The sequence below is a fragment of the Microtus oregoni genome, unplaced genomic scaffold (assembly GCF_018167655.1).
Source record: "Microtus oregoni isolate MIOR12 unplaced genomic scaffold, Mior012 000015F_ref0000493, whole genome shotgun sequence".
In the NCBI taxonomy this organism is placed as follows: Eukaryota; Metazoa; Chordata; class Mammalia; order Rodentia; family Cricetidae; genus Microtus; species Microtus oregoni.
Window position 1 is genome coordinate 39,854,297 of NW_024543074.1, and position 21,886 is coordinate 39,876,182.

A 21,886-nucleotide genomic window follows, 5' to 3' on the forward strand; every position below is an offset into this window, starting at 1 on the left:
GATTGGGCAAGCAGTGATTTAAATAATAAACTTTCTGTGTGATTATTTGGGGACTATGAACAACCAGCCTCCCCCCAACAATGTTCCAGGCATATGGAGCTAGGAACTGAGCTGGTGTCTTGTCACTATTTTAATATCTAACAAAATAAGTCTCAGACACAACTAATCAGAAGAGATCAAAGTCACCTCATTCCAACTTTAAAAAAAAAAATGATCCGTGAGGACATTAGGATTCTTAAACACACACTCAGCCAACGCGATCTACCTAGCTTTGTAGAACAAATGTTCCAACCTGATGATCAGAAATGAGATTTCTTCTTTCCTTAACTGTAATTCAGCAATTGTCTCTTTGGTAACAGCCATCCTAACTAAGGCAGCCCAAAGTAGCATAAATCCTAACTTCTATGGTGGTTAAGGGTATTGAATGCCATTTGCATCTCTTCTTAGTTTATTAGCCTGTCTCTCTCTCTCTCTCTCTCTCTCTCTCTCTCTCCTTATTTGTAAATTATAAGTGTTAATCTTCTGTCAGATATACTTCAAAAGTAATTTGAAAACTTAATTGCCCCCATAGCTGATAACATAACTGCTTTTGGAGACAGTCTTCCCTGAAGTTGTTAGTATAGATCCTCATTTAACACAGCAGGTGGCCTTATAAGAAGGCCACCTTGTAAGAACAGAGTTTAGGGCAGGTGTTGGGGCACACATTTTAAAACCAGAACTTGAGGGCAGAAGCAGGTGGGTCTCTGTGAATTTGAGGCAAGCCTGGTCTACAGATCAAGTTCCAGGTCAGCAAAAACTACATGGAGAAACCCTGACTTGAACCTCCCATCCCAAAAACAAGCAAACAAACAAACAAAGAAATTAGTGCCCATATAACAAATATGCAGGAAGCAGACAACATAAAGATACAGGAAGAAGGTCAGCTAAAACCTGAGGGCAGGATCTTCAAGGAAAGCAGCCCTTCTCCTAGGACCAAACCTCACACTTCTAGCATTCAGAATCAGGAGAACGTGAGGTCTTGTTTCTGCCATCCATCTGTGGTACTGAAGGGCCCAGACTCTCACCCAGTCTGCCCCACACCCATTTTGGCAGCCATGACAAGCTTTCCAGCTTCCAGGCAGAGGTGCAAATGCAGAGACAACCATACTGAGGAATTCTGGGGTCAGGAGAGGAGAGGAAGGCTAGGGATCACAGTGTCTTGTGAGCATGTGTGCAGCAGAGATGGGGAGAAGCCAGAGCAGGTGAGGTATTGTCTCCCAAAGAACAGAGGCTCATCCCATGTCTTCACAGATCCACGGGCTGCTGGTCAGCGGATACTCAGATGCGGGCATGGTAGCCGCAGAGAATGGGTAGGGGATTCTGCTGTACCATAGTTAGGGTCACACTTATAAAGGAAAACATTTCACTGGGTGTGGCTTACAGTTTCACAGATTCAGTCCGTTATTGTCTTGATGGGAAACATGGTGGCAGGCAGGCAGACATGATGCTGGCGAGGGGCTGAGAGTTCTACATCCAGAGCAGCAGACAGCAAGAAGAAAATGGCTTGAGCATCTGAGACCTCAAAGCCCACCCCCAGCGGCACACTTCTTCCAGCATGGCCACGCCTATTCCAACAAGGCCACACCTCCTGATAGTGCCACTCCCTCTGAGCCTATGGGGACCATTTTCCTTCAACCCCCACATGGTGTCAGACATGGGTTTGCTACTGTGAGATGATAGCTACAGGCACCAAGGGAGCTTCCCAACTGTGTGCTTCATGTATCATTGGCTAGAAGGGTGGGACTGGAGCTGGCAAAACACTAAACCTTTATTGTAGAAACACACCCAAGTGACAAAGAGATTCCTGATTGCCACTACCATGTCATTGCTCTGAGTGCAGAGAGGAAGGAGTGGCAACTACCAGAGAAAACTGCAGGCAAAGAAACTCCTTCCTTGATCCTTAGGCCACCAAAGCAGACTGTGCTTCTTGGCATGATGGTCTATGATGTGTGTCACGGTGTTTCTCTCCTCATCAGAAGGCAATGGAGGGAGCTTCTTTGCTTTGGCCAAACCTCACACGTGTGTCCTGTCCAGAGCTGCTTGGAGAAAAGCTCCTGCAGTAACTCTGTCAAAGGACTGCTCTCACGATGCTCTCACATGCTCTGTGTCAACTGAATTTGTTCCCAAAGATGGCCACAGCCCTTAGTAAGGTCCCCAGTACCGGACCATCTGCAGAGCCACACTCGGTTTCAACCAGTCTCACCGATGCATACCTTACAGAACGTTGAGATATTTTTAATTGGTAGGTCTTATGATCAAACTGAGTTCTAGTCTTTAAATAAGCACACATTTAACCCCGACACCATTTGTGCCATCCTTAGATGGCGAGAGAGACTTTGCAGAAGCAGGTAAGGACCCTGAGACGGGAACACTGCCCTGTACTACACGGAGCAGCTAGCAGGGTCCGCGGAGGAGAAGGAATGGGCACCAGAGGAAGAGGCTGTGAGCCAGACTCAGAGTGGAGGGTGTGTGTAGACGATGCAGGAGGGAACTCAGAGTAAAGGAATGCAGGTGATCCCTGACCTCCGTACAGACAGGAAACGAGTCTCCACGTGATCCACCACAGAGTAACCAGCTCTGCAGACACCTGAACTTTAGTTCAGGTAAACTCGGTTCAGACTCTCCTGAGAACTGTGGCTTTGTGCTGTTTCAAGCCACTGGTTTTACTGTGATTTGTTACGGCTGCAACAGAAATCCAAAACAGTCAACAAAATGTAAACAAAACATGCTTTTTCGAGATTTTACAGTGTAGGAGTTGAGCACACCCAACAGTAGTGTAGGAGTTAAGCTCACCCCACATAGTGTAGGAGTCGAAGGCACACCAAAGCACTGTAGGAGTCAAGGGCACCCCACAGCAGTGTAGAGTTCAGCACACCCTCAGTGGCGTAGGAATTTAGCACACCCCACAGCAGTGTTCACACTGCCCTCAGGGTAGAGGCTAAGACAAACTTACCCCTTCCCTGGGCTAGGACCCAGTGAGTGTGTTTGCTCTACATGCCCCCTGGTTTAATCAAGCTAACAGAAATTCCAGCTTCCTGGCAAAAGACAAGAGTAACCCATAGATTCCTAAGGACATATAGTGACTGCGGTTTCAGATGGGACCCGCTATCTCTGGGCATTCCATTGAAATTAAAGTGGGTCAGTCAAACCATCTAATAGATATAATCTTTCCGCCATACCATGGTTCACACAATGGACCTTGCTAGTTTAAATAAGTGTATATCCTTCAAACAGAAATCTAAGCACTGGTCTTCTCTCATATTCAGAAACAGCCCCTGCTGGGACATAAAATCCACCCCACGAAGATGGGGAGCATCCAGAGTGTGAAGGATTGTGGACAGGCCTGAGGAAGCGTGTTCCCTTCAGTCCACAGAGGACGTTAGACTGAGCTTGGAGAAGCCTTGAAGCTGGTATCAGGGGAGAAGGAGAAAGTCTACAGCAGGGGAATCACAGCAGGGCCTGGTGGATGCAGAGAGACAGTTCTCACATACCAAGTAGCCATCGGACACTCTTCTCCTTCCTGAAACCTTGGGAGATGTGCTGGACCCTGTTGGAAACCGAATCTGAGAGCTGAGAGTCCATTTGCGCAGGGTTATTCTGTCGGAGGTCAGGGCCATAAGAACATGGTAAAGTTTGGGTTCCATGCAAGTTTTCTCTCTCCTGGAGTCCCCTTGCCTCACTGGCACACAGGAAGGACAGTGCAAGCTGCCAATGGCCCAAACCCAGCCTGGAGAGGGGACAGCTTTTGAAGATCTTGGAGAAAATATCTTCATAATTTAAAGCGAGTATTTATAACTTCTTTAACAGACAGCCACTGCCTGTACCCTGGGGCTGATTCCTCTAAGATGCAGAAATATGCAGAATAGATGGTGATGATTCCATGCTCATGGTGATAGAGTTTCAGGGGTACCTGACTTCCTGTTTTATTTAGATCTTATTTTATTTTATTTTTCTCTGTAGCTTTGGGACCTGTCCTGTAACTAGCTTTTTGTAGACCAGACTGGCTTTGAACTGAGATCCACATGCCTCTGTCTCTGAAGTGCAGGGATTAAAGAAGTGCACCACGGCCTGGTAATATCTTATTTTTATTTTATTCTATTTTTTTGAAACAAGGTCTTGTTGTATAGTCTGGCCTGACAGGAACTCACTATAAAGCACATGATGTCCTCCTACATTCCTATATGCAGTAATCCTACTGCCTCTACCTCCTGAGTGCTACGAGCTTCAACCTCCTGAGTGCTCATGTATCACCACCTCTAGCTATAAATTTCTTGAGCTGTGTTATGACAAACTGTGAGAAATCGTCCTCCAAAGCCATGAATTATCCATCCAAATTCATTTTCTTAGCAAGAGTCAATTACAAATATGAATATAAATAATAATCAGACATGATTACAATTACAATTTCAATTACAAATATGAATATAAATAATAATCAAGGGATGGTTGGAGGCAAGAGTAGCACTAAAGAGAATCTCACGAATGTCATCTCAAACATCTTGGACACGCTACAAAGAGTGAAGGAAGGAGTCATTTCAAAAGCAATCACAGGGGACTGGAGAGATGGCTCTGTAATTAAAATCGTGTTCTTACAGAAAACCAAAGTTCAGTTTCCAGCACCCACATCAGGCATCTCATAACACCTGTAGCTCCAGCTGAAGGAGATCTGACACCCTCTTCTGGACTCCACCAGCAACACGCACATGCATACACATATAGGCATACATGCACGCACACACATACACATATATGCATACATGCACACACACATACACATATAGGCATACATGCACGCACACGCATACACATATATGCATACATGCACACACACGCATACACATATAGGCATACATGCACACACACATACACATATAGGCATACATGCACACACACGCATACACATATATGCATACATGCACACACACGCATACACATATAGGCATACATGCACACACACATACACATATAGGCATACATGCACACACACGCATACACATATAGGCATACATGCACACACACATACACATATAGGCATACATGCACACACATACACATATATGCATACATGCACACACATACACATATAGGCATGCATGCACACACGCATACACATATATGCATACATGCACACACGCATACACATATGTGCATACATACACACACGCACACACATATGTGCATACATGCATGCACACACATGCACATATATGCATACATGCACACACATACACATATATGCATTGTGCACACACACGTGTACACATGCATACAAATTTTGAAATTCAGTAAAACTGAAAATCACCAGCTTTTCATTCCCCCACATTAAAGGATGCCCTCCAAACGTGTGTGTAGAACTGTGGGATTTCCTGAGCCTGAATGATCAAAGCAAGACTTTCAGCAGGAGGAGAACAATCAGCATTGGTACTGTTGAGATGGATGCAGGCAGAAGGCCAGTTCTATCCGGAACTGATGAAGAACGAGCTAACTCACTCGAGCAGAAGGTGAGGATATTTGTGCTGTTGAGAACAGTTATACTCCTGTTGCAGGCGCTTTCTGTCGCACAGCCCATCCCAGCGATAACAAAGGCAAAGGGATGACTGCTTCCCGCTGCTAAGAAAAAGACTCAAGAGTTAGTCTCCTCTTGTCTCTTCCGCCCTCCTCACCAACAACCATTGGGAAAGGAAACTGTGCTCAGAATGATCCAGAGTCCACAACTTCTACCTCTTGACTAAATGTATGAGCCCAGCTTTATTCCATCCATACACAGGCCCAGCCTTACTGTCCTCTGGTCCCATTGTCTCCCCAGTATAGAAGGAACCATTTAGAGACAGTTGCATCTCAGACACAAGGCTAACACTGGGGCATCTGCATTCCCACTCACTAGGAGAGATGAGTTTGTTACACATGGAAGAAGGCCAGATGCAGGGCCTCAATTATTGGGTAAAAACCCTTCTAAGGTACCTGTCTTCTCTACCCAGGCTCCCATGAGTAAAATATTGTGATTCCCCCCAAAACTGATATCCCTTCTTTGAGGGCACTGGGTTCTCTATGAGAACAATTATGGAACACAATGCATGCCTGTTTCCTGAGGTAGAAGCCTGTCCCACTGAGGATGGCATCAACCGTCCTCTGTATTCTGTGACACCCCATTTTCTTTATTCATCTCAACTCATCCAGACACAGGGCCCTTCCCTTGCTCTCCTCCAGACTTCTGTAAACTTCTTTCCATACACAAACATAGCTTGTCTCCAGACCCATCAGGCTCTCAGTCTACCACATAACCCGTGCCTAAAACACCACTAATTCCACACTACTTTTCACGTTCTTATGAGGAGTTTCTAGCTCATCCCCATAGCATACAGTCCAGAAGAAAAACCCTACAGTTATTTTTGAAGTTAATCCCTGAAATATACCTTTGCCCCTCACAAATATGTACTTTTCTCCTGCATAGGAAATTATAAATACTTCACTAAAATCAGTGACTTTACCAAAACCTGGGAACTTATTGTTAAGGTCTGAGTTATCGTAACATTGATGATGGCTTCAAGTGTCGTCTCTCTGTGCACTTCTGATCAAGGTCCTATTCCAGAATATCATAGCAACACAGATGCCCAAATTTGACTCTTCCTTGGGAAGCAGTTCAGTCCCCCCTTTCCCTCAGCTCCCACCCCCTATCTCAACTCTTCTTCTGCCACCTCTTTTCTTGAGAAAATGGCTCAATCTGATTTTAGAGGGACAAACACTTGGTCCCTTGTTGCCTTTGCTCTACAGGAGTAACAGTTTCTAAGATAATCTGTCCAGGAGCTGGAGAGATGGTTCAGCGGTTAAGAGCAATAGTTTCTTTTCCAGAGGACCTGAGTTCAATTCCCAGCACCCTCATGGCAATACACAACTATCTCTAACTCCAGTTTCAGGGGATCTGACACCTTCATACCAATGCACATAAAGTTAAATAAATTATTTTAAATTTATTTAAAATCATGCCCATCTCCTGGCAGAGGAGCCCAGGCCTTGAATCCATTGAATCCGCCTATGTCGTATCTGGGTTCATCTATGTGATTGACATGGCACAAGATGAAATGATATGTCACTTCTAAGATGAGGGCTTGAAAAATCTCTGCTCCTCTAATGACTCTGTGTCTGTCTCCCATCACTTCTCCAAGGAGGAAACAAGAGGATTGCTAGGAAAACCCCGGCAACCTACAAGGAGGCCATGGGAAGAGAAAGTGAGAGCCGCCAAATGTCAAAAATGAGCTGGGAAGCAGATTCTCCATCTGAAGAACCACAAGACACCCTGGGCATCTGAAGGACTACAGTTTATACCAAGAGCAGAACTCAGCTTGACAAAACACCCTGAGATAGTCACACAGCAATGCTGTTCTCAGTGTACAGACTTTCAATTACAGACTGGTGATAAAGTTATTACCTTCTCCTGTTAGGTGTGGCATTGGTAGTGATGAATGGCTGATACTCTGTGCCTTTAACAATATAAACATCCTTGAGGAGATAATCATACCTGTGCCAATAATCGCAACACACTTCGTCTCGTTTCCCGTGCAGTTGAGGAAACTTAGGATACCTTGCGTGCCTGGCTCCTCATAGTAGGCAAGGCATTGAATACCATTGGCTTCTTTAGATGCCTGAGATACTGAATGGAGAGGAATAGGTTTTTATTTGGAGGAACAGGCAGGAAATAATAGCTGAGGCTATCACTACCTCACCCAATACAAAACCATATAGTTCTTTCATGATTGAACAACAAAAAATACAACTAAAATACCATACGAGGAGAGAACAAGAGACGGGTATCAGAGATCCTGTGGTGATGGTTGTGCACCCAACTCTCTACGCCTCTCTTCAGTCACTCGCCTGTCTACATGGCAGGAGAAAAATTCCTAGATATTGGAAAAGGAGACAGTCTGCCATCTAAAACTATGCTGACAAAAGGGTGAGGAATTAGTGCCAGTGTGACAAGAGAAAGAGGGTGTGTCTGTGTATGTGTGTGTGTGCTTGTGCGTGCTCCTAGATACTTCTACTTAGGAGGCTGAGGCAAGAGGATTACTTGAATAGAAAAATTCAAGACAAGGATGGGAAACACAGCAAGATTCCATGTCCACAACAAAAACAAAGATGAGGGACTAAATAGGTGAGAAAAATCTCTCAGCTGAAGGCTGGGGGTACACAATTAAATCAATAGTCTCAAAGACTCAACTGTCACTCATTCTCCCACCCGGGCAAGGGACTTGCATCTACCCTTGCATGTGTCCTCTTGATTGAGATTATCAGTATTATAGCAATATAGATATTATCACTTGTTATATCTAAATGTCCATTGGTTCCCCAGAGTTGCCTATATAGCTGGTCACACACACTGTACTCCCAGCTGCATCAACTTTGGAGGCTGAGGAAGGAGGATTGCTTGATCTCAGTAATATAATGCAAGCCTGGATACATGCAAGACTCCATCTCAACAACACAAAAATCCAGGATGAGGAATAAAAAAGGTGAGGAAAGTCATTCAACTGGAGGAGCAGAGCAAAGCATTTAAACATACTGAGTCATTGAACCTACTTAGAGAATAGACCCAGGAGCAATTAATGCTCCCCATCTGTCACCCAGTCTGTGTATACAGCTGTGTGTACACATACCCAAGAGAGGGGCTTGTATCCAACTCAGACCCTTTACAAAGGAAAGCTTCAAGCAAAAAGGGAAGGCAAGTGTCACGGCTGCAGCCCATCAGCAGAGAGATGCACCCAGGGAAAGGCAGAGGGGCCCTGAGCAGGTGGGGCCCCGGCCGGAGCTGTACTCACGTGTTATATTGTCTTTGTTGCAGTTATCAGATGTGCAGCAACGGTTCACAAAGCTAAATCTCCGTTGCTCCCCCAGTGTGGCTGAGAATTCCAGTTCACTACATGGGTCTTTAGAACACCCTTTTTGCTTAAACGTTTCGTTTGTAGCAGAAGCTGCAGAAAATTGAACCACTAAGTAAATTTTCCTCCTGAGCTAGGGGTAAAGAACCTGTCCCTTCATGCCCTCTGCATGAGTACTGCACTTCTCCAAGAGCCCCTCCATCTGCAATGGTCTGTTTCAGAGAACGAACCAACAGAGGGACCATTTGCTACTAAGGGAGTGACTGGTCGTAGAGTACTTACTTAGAATGTGTGATTCCCTGATTAGATTCCTGATAGTGTGAAAATAAGAAGGGAGTCACACCCGAATGGCCCTCATCATGTAGAACCCAGGTCCTACAACAAGCACATGCTCCATCTCCACCGCCTCCCAGAACCCCAGGCCCCCAGTCTCATCCTGGAAGGCAAGCAAGGATAAACTGGAGACGCTCAAGGTGTGAGGGTTGGCTTACATGGTGTGTCAAATCTCTGTATTTGATTGAAGCAACCATTAGAGTCTAGACAATCATCTGTATCCTCAGTACATTGTTCATTTTCACATGTATATACCATACACTGGTTACTCTCTGCAAGGTGGAAATATACATTATTTTAAGGGTAACCCAAGAGCCTTACAGTTGATGTTTTCCTGGAGTCAAGAAGTCATAAGAGGCTAGATAGGAGTCTCGTCTGGTTGGCAACTTCCTCAAGGTTCTTGACTGCTCACCTCCCCCTTCCCATTTTTAGGAGAAAGGAATGCCATGTTTAGTCTTACCCACAGAGCTGACAGCCAAGCTGGTAAAGACAAAGACTGTGAGGAGGCTCTTCAGGCTGGAGGACCAGGCCATGGTGACTCCTGTGAACACTGAATGAGATACAAGTGAGGACAGTGGAGTCAGAGCTATGGGGCTCAGACCTGTAATCCAGCAACCCACATACCCGACTGTGTTGATTGTCTGTGTTCATCCACACATTCTTTTTGAAAGACAAAATTTATTGAGCACTGGCTTTAGAGTAAATTTAGAAGGATGCAAACCTGGAAAACATTCCATATCTATATCAAGGCATGGAGGATGGGGAGGGGTATTTCTCCAAGGGAAGGAATTTTACCCAAGAGAATTCTTCTTGCATGGGTCTGGAGGGCACTAGATCTCCCTCCACAGTTGACAGGGCTGAGTTAAGAACGGCTCCTCTGGAGAGTAGGTGTAGGCTCTCTATGTGGTAGAAGGTTCTAGGCCATGATGCTCAAGAGCCCTCGGCCCCTTAGCTAAGGACATGAATTCACCACTTCCAAAGTCACCTTTCCCCTGACAGCTGGCCTCCCTCACCAGGTATAACAGCCCACACTGGAAATGCTCACCAAGAAATAGTCTTGCTCTTCTGAAAGGACTGCCTTGAGATGGAGAGGAAGGCTAGTGATCTCACCAGAGCGAGGAGGAAACACTCACTCTGTCTGCACTACCTCTAACTTTTATAGCCCAAATGACCTTTGCCTGGCGATTAATGCACAGTAAATAGTATCTTGACAGGAAACCAAGTGTGCTAAATTTCCTGATCTTCTAGAGAGAGAAAGAGATACCATGAGAACAGTTCTTCCTGACCTCTGTCTGGTAGGAGGAGGCTATGATGGCCCTGGACCTCCACTGAATTACAGAAGAGGAGGAGGCTATGATGGCCCTGGACCTCCACTGAATTACAGAAGAGGAGGAGGCTATGATGGCCCTGGACCTCCACTGAATTACAGAAGAGGGGGAGGTTATGATGGTGCTGAACCTCCACTGAGCTGCAGAAGAGGAGAAGGTTATTACGGTACTGGACCTCCACTGAGCTGCAGAAGAGGAGGAGGCTTGGATGGTCCTGGACCTCCACTGAATTACGGAAGAGGAAGAGGTTATGATGGCCCTGGACCTCCACTGAATTACAAGAGGAGGAGGTTATGATGGTCCTGGACCTCCACTGAATTACTGAAGAGACTCTAGGGACTTTAAAGTTGCAGTATGCAAGATCTTGGCTCCACACCATTTCCCGCTTTCCTTCAGTGGAAAAAAATCTCAGTATTCCGTCTCACAAACTTCATTCTTCCTACCCAGAACCAAACCCCAGGACCCACATACTTTTCTGCTAGAGAGGTACTGGGTATGTTACTTACGATATATTCTTTGTCATTCTTCCTGGTTTTTATCCAAACTCTCGCTAGCTCTTTTTCGGTCTACTTATTTGCAGTGGAGAGAGAAACAAGAGAGAGTCACAACTCATTTGCCCTTCTGCAATTGTCCCGATAAGGTTACAAATTCTTAAAACCAGGACAGTGTGGCAGGTATGGAGATCAGGGAGAACCCACCTAGGAACCCACTATGTTGAGTGTTGAAAATTGCTGTGGCTACGGTAAAGGGACAACATGGCTGCCCAGCTTCCCTGAGGCTAGGGTGTGGAAGTATGGAAGGAGTCATTTTGACAGGGACAGCTGGGGTGTGGAGGTATGGAAGGGAACATCTGACAGACACTGATCAGCAGAGCGTTGGCTGTAACACCTGAAAAAGCATGGAAACCTAGGGGAAAGGAGAGCTGAGCTTGTCCTTGAGGGTCAGGAGTATTTTCCACCATGTCCAAGAAAGAGAGAAATGGAGGCAGAACACAAATATACCAGAGCAATGAGGACAGTGGCATCAATCAGCACCAAAATGTTGTGCACCACTAACAAGAATAGAGATGCAGAGGCAGGACTAAACAGAGGCAGGAACAACAGAGACAAACAGAGGTGTCACTCACTCCCTGTGACATCATCAGAAGACACAGGTATCTGATCATCTTCCACAGGCTGTCACATGACTGGGATCACTGGGCCATCCAATACATACAGTTCAGCACCACAGCCTGGACTGCTAGCCCACTTCAGGAAATTCCCATGTTCAAAACTGTTACAGTCACTATAGCCAAAATGCTGGGTGACAGAAATGCTCTCACACTTTCTCACATAGATTCTCTCTCTCTCTCTCTCTCTCTCTCTCTCTCTCTCTCCATCTGTATAAGGATCTAGAGGGAGGTTTGCTCCCTTTTCTGCACCAGTGTAAGCAGTTCCATGCAAAATGGTACCTCAGTTTAGCCCCATGCACATCAGAGACTTGTTTCCCTTCACAGCCTGGTCCACAGACCCCTTCATCTACACTTTACACCTAACCCAGTAAATCATCAAAGATTCAGACCAACATCTAGGGTTCCTGTTACATGAGCCTGCTCATCAGCTCATGGCCCAGTCCATGGCCACTAGATCATCCTTCCGGGAGGTCACAGCTTTCTGATCATGAACTAATGTAGCGTTCAGAAAATTCTAGCATAGCTTTAAAAAAAACATTTCAATCAAATTTGAGCTCCCATAAATGAACTGCTTTTTCTGTTAGTGAAGAGGCAGACCTTCGAATTACTCAGTCTGAGGTTGGCATGGCTACCAGGCTCCAAAATGACTCATAGCCAACGCAAGTTCTTGGTTTCAGCTAGGTCCACTGAGATGGGCAGACACTGCCTCATCAGCCACGCTCCTCCTCCCCATGAACACTGGAGCATCTGCCTCCAGTAATGTCTGTTGGCCTGATTTAAGAGCCTTCAGTGGATCTCAACCATCCTAATGATATAGATTCTAAACTGAAAGTGGTGTCCCCTGTCTTGAGCTTTCAAACCTTTGAATGTTCCTAACGGCTGTGAACAGACAGAGCATATTCACAAGCCTATAGACCAATGTTCTAACTTGTGAACAGACTAGAAGCAGGGAGTATAAGCTTTATTTGTTATCAGGGATAGAGTACATTTTTCAAATTCATTTTTAAGTACTTAAACATTCATATATTAGAATGTAACTGTATTTGAGAGCACCGTCTCCCAAGAAATAAATCAAAATGAGGCTATCTGTGTGGGCCACATCCAAAACAACAAGAACAACAGGCATGGACCTGAGTTAGGCAGGGGGCAAACCATATGAAGCCAGAGGAAGTGATGGTCACCTAGAGTCCTCAGAGAAACAAGAAGTGCCAGAATCAAAGGACAGAGACCCTGCTGGGCATCCCTCTGTGGTGCATTGCTATGGCAGAGTTGCACACTCAGATTCTGGTAGACCAGAAGACTGGAATAGTACAGCTTCACAAAAACACTGGGTTTACTTTAAGAGAAGTCTAGACAAACTACAACGTAGAATCAAAGAAAGAACCACAGGCTGAAAGCCCCTCCACGAGTGTCTTTCCTCTGGGGAGACCCTTCCCAAGGAACAGCGAGACCACTTGTACGGATGCAAACAGCAAGAGGTTTATTCAGATACACAGGTACCTGGGGCGACAAAGTCTCTCGGAGGACTTGTGCGCCTTTAGGTCGGGGTAATGGGTTTATATATGTTTTGGGGAGCAAAAAGCGCGGCACAGAAGCGAGAAGCATAGTTACAGGGTTTTCATTGGTCAGTTTGAATGTGGCCGAGTTCAGGTCGAGACAAGGTCTCTAGTCTCTAGTTCCCGAGAATTCAGATATGGGCTGCCTTGGCTCTTATCTAGGGCAGACTTCACCGTTCCTCCCCGCCTGGGACAGATGGCGCCTAGCCACATTCTCGGTATTCCCGTTCCTCCCCTGGCCCAGCCACAGGTGTCTCTAGCTCGTTTTGGCAGCTTTTAAACTGCCCTTTGTTCAAACCCTGAATATTCAGTACAAGCCTTGTAAAATGGCATTACCCGTGCTAAGTCGTTTAACAAGCTGGGCGGGGGGTCTTTCAAGGCAAGCTCACAGGGTCCTGGTAAGTTCCTATTCACCATCCCAAATCTGAGTACTCAAAGACAGGTCCACCTTAGTGAAGCCATGCTAGACTATTCCAGACTGACAGATAAAACCTTTCCAGAGAGACTAGGCTGTTTCAAGACTGACAGTCATGTTCTCATCCCAATGGTGAGTGTGAGTCTGTAGGGTTTCTTTGTGTTTCCACATCACAATATCCAAACAGCAGAATTTAAGGCTCTGAGTTTGTTGACAACCATTACAACTGTCCTGCCTCTATGTGAGTGACCTTGGCAAGCAGCATAAGCTTCAAAGGTATTGTAAATCACAAAACCCAAAATGTTCTCTAGACACATATCCAAGGTTTAGGAAACTGGGTTAGGAAGGCAGAAGAATTAACGGTCAGGACTGTGCAGTTACAACATCAACCCTTGGGGCTGTGCACACCTCTGTGTGATTTTAAAAGCATCTAGTAGAAACCTAGCTGACTACCCCAAGTTTCAGCATGAAGGCTTCAGGTTAAATCCCACACATACAAAGGCCAAAGTTACAGTGTTTACGCTAATGTTCAGGATACCAGTGTTGTGATCTGGCTGCCCTCACTCCCCCTGACAGACAGCAGAACTTCCTTGTACTCTGTAATTGACAAGGATGTTTGTGTTCTTTCTGGCTGGTGGTTTTCCACAGAAGTGTTCCCAGTACACAATGCCCTAATCTTGACATCTGGCTGCTCAGCATTTCTCAAGTCAGCTACTTAAAGGTATAAAAGACTTTAGCTGGAGCAAAATAAAGACTGCTGTTTTTCCACCTGAAAAGAAGCCTCTGTGTCTCAATCCCAGCACCCCCCAGTCTCTGTATCCAGGCTGTGCTGGTGCCGCATATGGAGAAAATTCCTGAACCTGTGGAATCCTTGGCCATTCCTGAAAATGCCTCAGCTCTGGGAAGCTGGTACCTAAAACACACAAATAGAAAAACTGAACTTTGTTGCTTCTTGGATATGCAAGGAATGGGCTCACATTTTACAAACAGGCCAGGTCTTTGAAACCTGCTTAGGCAGTGGTTTTTCTTTTTCACTATCATTGCATATTTCACTTGCACAGTGTAACAAAGTTTTTTGAATATTTTTATTGATATAATTTACACACTGTATAATTCACCCTGAAAAGGTGAGAAAGTACAATAAATTAGGATTTTTCTATAAAGGTTCTGCTGTCATTGTCACAGCTGAGGGAAGATACTTTCATCCTGTGGTGGAGGCTGCCAGCCACTATTACAGGCAGTGCTTTCAAAATGGATGAGACACTGTGAAAAGACCAAATCTGGGAATCACGGGTAGAAAAGGGGAAAAATTATTCTAAAGAAAGAGAAAATATTTTTAGTAAAATCACATCTGTAAGTTTCCTCACATTTGGAAAGTGAAGTTAAACAAGAAAGGAGGAAGAAAACATCAAACAATACCAAACTGACAAAATGATCAATACAAAATCAGTACATACAAAATGATCAGTACAAAATCAATGCATCCAGTAATTCCTCTTAATACCAGTACTCTTAATTAACCATATGTTTAGCATTTTAAGAAGTGTCCCTGGACTAAAATTTATTTCAGATATACAATAGGACAGAATCAGACATCAAGACTTCTAAATGAGACACAGTGTGTTTTTAGAAAAATGTATGTAGGCTTGAAAGAGAAAAGAAGAAGATTAAAGAGACATTAAATATAATATAAAAAGTATAAAGGAATAGAGTAAGAAAAATAAGCCGTGTAAAGATGGAATATACACAGAGAGTCTGGATTATGTATATTATTGTTTTTTCTTTGAAAATTTTGACTGTGAAGGTGCTAAGTAAAGAGAGACATTTCATTGTCTGGGCTGCTAAGATAAACCAAAATATATATTTTAAAGGTTTCTTGACTTCAAAATTTGAGTCTAAGGCTATGTTGCTTTGGAAAAAAGGTCTTCTTTTGTTTCCACAAAGATGAGAACCTGTGGATTGCTTCCACACTAGTGTGGTTTAGCCACTTGTTCTTCCTGGCTGCTTGGCTAGCTTACACCCAAAATTACCATGCAGAATCTGTATTAATTAAATCGCTGCTTGGCCTATTAGTTCTAGTTTCTTTTTGCTAATTCTTACATCTTAATTTAACCCATTTCTATTAATCTGTGTGTCAACACGTGGCAGTGGCTTACTGGGTAAAATTCCTAGCATCTGTCTCCAGTGGATCCATGGCATCTCTCTTACTCTGCTTTCTTTCTCCCAGCATTCCTTTTCATTTTCCCCACCTACCTAAGTTCAGCCCTATCAACAGGCCCAAAGCAGTTTCTTTATTAACCAATAAAAGCAACACAAAGACAGAGGGACCTCCTAAACCATTTCCCCTTTTCTGTTTAAACAAAAAGAAAGGCTTTAACTTTTTTAATAGTAAAATTACATGTAACAAGACAGCTATCAAGCAAGAATTACAGTTACAATACTTATATCTACTTTATCTTCTATCATAAGTAAGTAAAACCATAACTATCTATTTTCAACTCCATCAAAGACTCCAGAAGGCTATAATATTACCTAAGTAAATATGAAGTACATTATAAGCACTTCCAAAATGCTAGAACTGACAGAGACATCTTGCTGCCTGGACAGTCACCAAAGTTTTTGTACTATTGGGGCATCCATCTTCAGCCTACAGTCCCATAGTATCCAGCAGACTTTTCCATGAAGCAGGAAATTTTAAAGACAATTTAGTCACTTTCTTTTGTATCCTCTAGAATGTCTCACAGACTCTTTTATGAAGCACGAACCCCAAAGGATCATCTCACTTTTAGACGAGTTCAACAGTCATTTCTCTGTGCGGGTCATGCATGTCCAGTAAAGCAGTCCAGGCAAGAGCAGTTTCTTGCCCAAATGGCTAACCAACTCCATAAGGAACCTCTTCAATGCCTATCATTCTTTTGAAGTAGCTTGGTGGTATCTGGATCAGATGTGTTTCATTGTCATGAAAAGTCATAAATTTTTAAAACATTTAAATGTCATATTCTGAAGGTCTCTGAAAGACTTGAAAAGTACCTAACTAACTGAAATATATCTCTATATATCTAGAAAACCTAACTAACATGACCACAATCTTGACTATTACAGATGACTATCTATTAACCTATGTTTTTTAATTATACATTACATTTTTAAATGAATTATACAAACATAATACCTTAGGCAAGACAAGAAATACATATACATAGAACAAAATTGGCCTTAAATTTGTATCAATAAACCAAGATCTACACCAAAACCAATTACTCATCTCTATAGCATGGTTTGATGGACCAAGACCCCCTGACAGGTTTCTGTGAACATCCCCAAAAATACTTTACCCAACAAAAAGCAGGAAGCAGTTTGGAGAGAACTATGCCCAAATTTCCAAAATATTGTTTACAGATATTTGTTTATATTTAAAGGGGGTATGCATTGGTATGAATTTAATTTTATTGATGCAAATTTTAGGTCAATTGTGTTATATGTATATTTCTGATCTTCATTAAGGTATTATCTTTGTGTAGCTCGTTTAAAAATGTAATGTATAATTAAGCAATGTAGGTTAATAGATAATCATCTATAATAGTCAAACTTGTAGTCATGTTAGTTAGGTTTTCTGGATAAATAGAGATACATTTTAGTTAGATAGATAATCTTCAAATCTTTCAAAGATTAACAGAATATGGCATTTAAAATATTTTAAGAATTTAGAACTTTTCATTACAGTGAGACATATCTACTCCTGGCAACACCAATCTACTTCAAGAGAATGATGGACATTAAAGAGGCTCCTTATGGAGTATGCTAGCTGTTTTGGCAAGAAACCTGTTTCCTGGACTGTTTGATGTTATGCTGTATGAACTGGACTTGCAGGAACCACAGAGACATGACTGCTGAAACTGCCTAAAGCTGAGACAGTCCTTTGGGGTTCCAGCTTCAGAAAGAGTCTGCCAAACAATCTGCAGGACACAGAAGAAAACAGCTGATAAACTTTACTATTACAAGGCAGAACAGATATTCAAATTTCCTGCTTCATGGAAAAGTTTTTCAATACCATGAGCCTATAGGCTGAAGATGGGTCCCCCAATGTTACAGAAGAACACTGGGTGACTGTCCAGGTGGTGAGACATCTCTGTCAATTCTAGAGTTTTGGAAGTTGCTTATAATGCACTTCCTGTTTACTTAAGTAATATTGTATCTTTCTGGAGTCTTTGATGGAATTAAGAATAGATAGTTATAATTATGGTTTTCCTTAGTTATGATAAAAGATAAAGTAGATATAAATGTTGTAACTATAATTATTGCTTGATCTGTGTTTTGTTAAATGTAAATATACTTTGTTAAATTTAAAATGTTCTTTTTTATTTAAAGAGAAAAGAAGAAATGGTGTGGGAAGTCCTTTTGTTTATGTGTTGCCTTAATTGGTTAATGAATAAAGAAGCTACTCTTGGACAATGGCTTAACAGAATATAGCCAGGTTGGAAAAGATATATAGAAAGACCAGGCTGAGTCAGGAGACATCATGTAGCCATCACACAGACAGATTTGCTGCTATCTTGCTGGTAAGCCACAGCCACATGGCTATACACAGATTAATAGAAATGGGTTAACTAAAGATGTAAGAGCTAGCTAGCAATGCGCCAAGTGATTGGCCAAGCAGTGATTTAAATAATAAACTTTCTGTGTGTTTCTTTTGGGGTTGATCAGCTGGGAATGAACAACCAGCCTTCCCCAAAATATGTTTCAGGCAAATGGAGGTAGGAACTGAGCAGGTGTCTATCACTATTTTAATGTCTGACAAAATAAGCCTCAGACACAACATATTAGAAGAGATAAAAGTCACCTCATTCCAACTGAAAAAATGATCCATCAAAAGGGCATTAGAGATACCATCTTACACCTGTCAGAATAGCTAAAATCAAAAACACCAATGATAGCCTATGCCGGAGAGGGTGTGGAGTAAGGGGAACACTCATCCATTGTTGGTGGGAATGCAAACTTGTGCAACCACTTTGAAAATCAGTGTGGCGGTTTCTTAAGAAACTGGGAGTCAACCTACCTCAGGACCCAGCAATTACACTCTTGGTAATACACCCAAAAGATGCCCAATCATACTACAAAAACATTTTTTCAACTATGTTCATAGCAGCACTATTTGTAATAGCCAGAACCTGGAAACAACCTAGGTGCCCCTCCATTGAAGAATGGATAAAGAAGGTGTGGCACATATACACTTTAGAGTTTTACTCAGCAGTAAAAAAACAATGACATCTTTAATTTTTCATGCAAATGGATGGAAATAGAAAACACTTTACTGAGTGAGATAACCCAGACCCAAAAAGATGAATATGAACTTTCATCTAGCGATGGAGATAGAGACAGAGACCCACATTGGAGCACTGGACTGGGTTCCCAAGGTCCAAATGAAGAGCAGAAGGAGGGAGAACATGAGCAAGGAAGTCAGGACCGTGAAGGGTGCATCCACCCATGGAGACAGTGGAAATGATCTAATGGGAGCTCACCTAGGCCAGCTGGACTGGGACTGAACGAGCATGTGATCAAACCGGACTCTCTGAATGTGGCTGATAATGAGGGCTGACTGAGAAGCCAAGGACAATGGCACTGGGTTTTGATTATACTGCATGGACTGGCTTTGTGGGAGCCTACTGTTTGGATGGTCACCTTCCTAGAACTGGATGGAGGGAGGAGGACCTTGGACTTTCCACAGGGCAGGGAACCCTGACTGCTCTTAGGAATGGAGAGGGGGGAGGGGGTAATGGGAGGGAAATGGGAGGAGGGAAGGAGGTGGAAATTTTTAAGAAAGAAAGAAAGAGGGAGGGAGGGAGGGATGGAGAGAGAGAGAGAGAGAGAGAGAGAGAGAGAGAGAGAGAGAGAGAAGAATTAAACACACACTCAGCAAATACGGATCTACCTAGCTTTGTCAAACAAATGCTCCACCCTGATGATCAGAAATGAGGTTTCTTCTTTCCTTGACTGCACTCCAGCATTTGTTTCCTTGGTAACAGCCATCCTAACCAGGGCAGTCCAAAAAAGTATAAATCCTAACTTCTATGGTGATTAAGGGTATTGAATGCCATTTGCATTTCTTCTCAGTTTATTAGCCCATTTCTCTCTCTCTCTCTCTCTCTCTCTCTCTCTCTCTCTCTCTCTGTCTCTCCACATCTTTGTAAATTGTAACTGTTAATCCTCTGTCAGATATATAGGTGTAAAAATCTGTCTATAAAGAGGAAGTGTTAGAGGTTCAAAGTCCAGGAAAAGTAATTTGAAAACTTAATCGCCCCCATGGCTGATAACATAACTGCTCTTGGAGACAATCTTCCCTGAAGTCGTTAGTATAGATCCTCGTTTAACATAGCAGGTGGCCTTGTAAGAACAGAGACTAGGCCAGGTGGTGGGGCACACCTTTGAAACCCAGAATTTGGGGAGCAGAGGCAGGTGGATCTCTGTGAATTTGAGGCAAGTGTGGCCGCCTGGTCTACAGATCACATTCCAGGTCAGCCAAGGCTACATGGAAAAACCCTGTCTTGAACCTTCCAAAAAAAAAAAAAAACAGAGATTAGTGCCCATGTAATGGATATGCAGCAGGCAGACAACATAACGATGCAGGAAGAAGGTCAGCTAAAACCTGAGGGCAGGATCTTCAGGGAAAACAGCCCTTCTCCCAGGACCAAGACTCACACTTCTAGCATTCAGAATCAGGAGAATGTGAGGTCATGTTTCTGCCATCCATCTGTGGTATTGAAGGGCCCAGATTCTCACCCAGTCTGCCCCACACCTACGCTAGCAGCCATGACAGGCTGCAGAAAAGACCCAGCAAGATGTAGGCCCCCGACTCAGCAGGATGTGCTGAGTCCCCAGCCTTGCCCGACCCTTGCCCTGATTACTGGGAAGAAACTTCAAGGTATCCTCCTTGTGGTGCAGAACCAACCAGAAGTTAGCTGGTGGGCTCTGGATGTGCTTTACTGAGAATGGTGGGATGCAGTAACTGCCCCCTCCCATGGCATACAGGTATAACCTTTCAGCAGCTGCAGCTGACCAATCAGCTCAGGACAGGTTCCCTCAGCCCAGAGGTGTCCCAATTCTGAGGCTGTTACTATGCAGCTAGCAGACCCCCAGATACCCTCCTTGTTCTACCCCCAATATATGCCATGCCCCACTGTATCTCCAGGTCCCTGCTACTCCACCCACTGTGTTGGACGGACAGAGGAACCGAATTATCTCATAATTAAGAAGACTCTTTGCTTTTGCATCAGATCTGGTCTCTTGGTGGTTTGGGGCGGGGGGCGGTTCACACTCTGGCACAACAGTGCACTGTGATGACAGTCCTTGCACACCAATACTTGGGAAACTCAGAACACTAGCATAGAATAGCTTCTAATAGAATCTCCAGAGAGACATGAGGTTTTAGTCAGGGGTATATGACAGGGGGTCGTTCATGTGAGGTCCAGGCCAGCCTAGTCTATAGCTAATTCTAGGACATCCAGGGCTACATACAGAGACCCTATCTCTAAAAAAAGGAAAGCAGCATTGTATAATGGTGTAGCATAGGGTTTGGGGTGATAAAGGCTGTGGCGTTAATGGCTGTGGAGACAGCAAACACTACTGAAGTACCCACTGCTACCCCTACACAGTAACAATGGTCTGGGTAGCAGCGCTTGCTTACTGGTTAGGTTGTATTTTCTCAGGGAATGGAGAAGGGAAGAGTCGGTGTGAGCACAGAATAATTAGAGCATGAGGAAGGCCAGAAACCTGAGCCTGGGTGCAGCAAAAACCAGCCATGGAAACAGAGAGACTTCAGCATTTTCCAGAGTTGACAGATATTTTATTTTTATAATAAAAGATATGAATGTGTCTAGGGACACTACAGAAGTCATCATAAATGCTGTCCTAATCCCAAGTCAAAGTTCACTTACGTGTCTGTGTGTGTGTGTGTGTGTGTGTGTGTGTGTGTGTGTGCGCGCGCGCGCGCGCGCGCGCGCGTGTGCGTGTGTGAGAGAGAGATGCGGATACTGTAAAACTGGATCCATCAGCGCCATCTAGTGGAAGTCTTTATGTCTTAAGGGAACTATCTGGTTCCCATGGAATGACTGTTCCTACTTGATTCTCTTGTGAGCTACTGCTCCCAATGATGGACTGATCTCACTATGGGGTGGTCC

The 21,886-nt window shown here is 43.8% G+C and overlaps 1 protein-coding gene across 1 annotated transcript; it reads right to left on the reverse strand.

Annotated features, from left to right (window-relative positions):
• Positions 1–5,404: 5,404 nt before the first annotated feature.
• LOC121457001 (protein RoBo-1-like) lies at positions 5,405–10,102 on the reverse strand. The gene is made up of 6 exons (XM_041665611.1): positions 10,038–10,102; positions 9,703–9,792; positions 9,401–9,514; positions 8,850–9,002; positions 7,556–7,687; positions 5,405–5,649 (listed from the first exon to the last, which is right to left on the reverse strand). Exons 2-6 carry the CDS (start codon positions 9,773–9,775, stop codon positions 5,420–5,422), a joined length of 702 nt encoding a protein of 233 aa, XP_041521545.1. The 5' UTR covers positions 9,776–9,792; positions 10,038–10,102; the 3' UTR covers positions 5,405–5,419.
• Between the last annotated feature and the right edge of the window lie 11,784 nt (positions 10,103–21,886).

What these genes read in the sequence shown, in the direction of transcription:
- LOC121457001 (XM_041665611.1), bottom strand. Translation starts at nt 9,775, where the DNA reads ATGGCCTGGTCCTCCAGCCTGAAGAGCCTCCTCACAGTCTTTGTCTTT. An exon ending in ACAGAGATTTGACACACCAT is followed by an intron (nt 9,003 to 9,400) that starts GTAAGCCAACCC and finishes AATTTTCTGCAG; the next exon opens with CTTCTGCTACAAACGAAACG. An exon ending in CAACAAAGACAATATAACAC is followed by an intron (nt 7,688 to 8,849) that starts GTGAGTACAGCT and finishes CTCTCCATTCAG; the next exon opens with TATCTCAGGCATCTAAAGAA.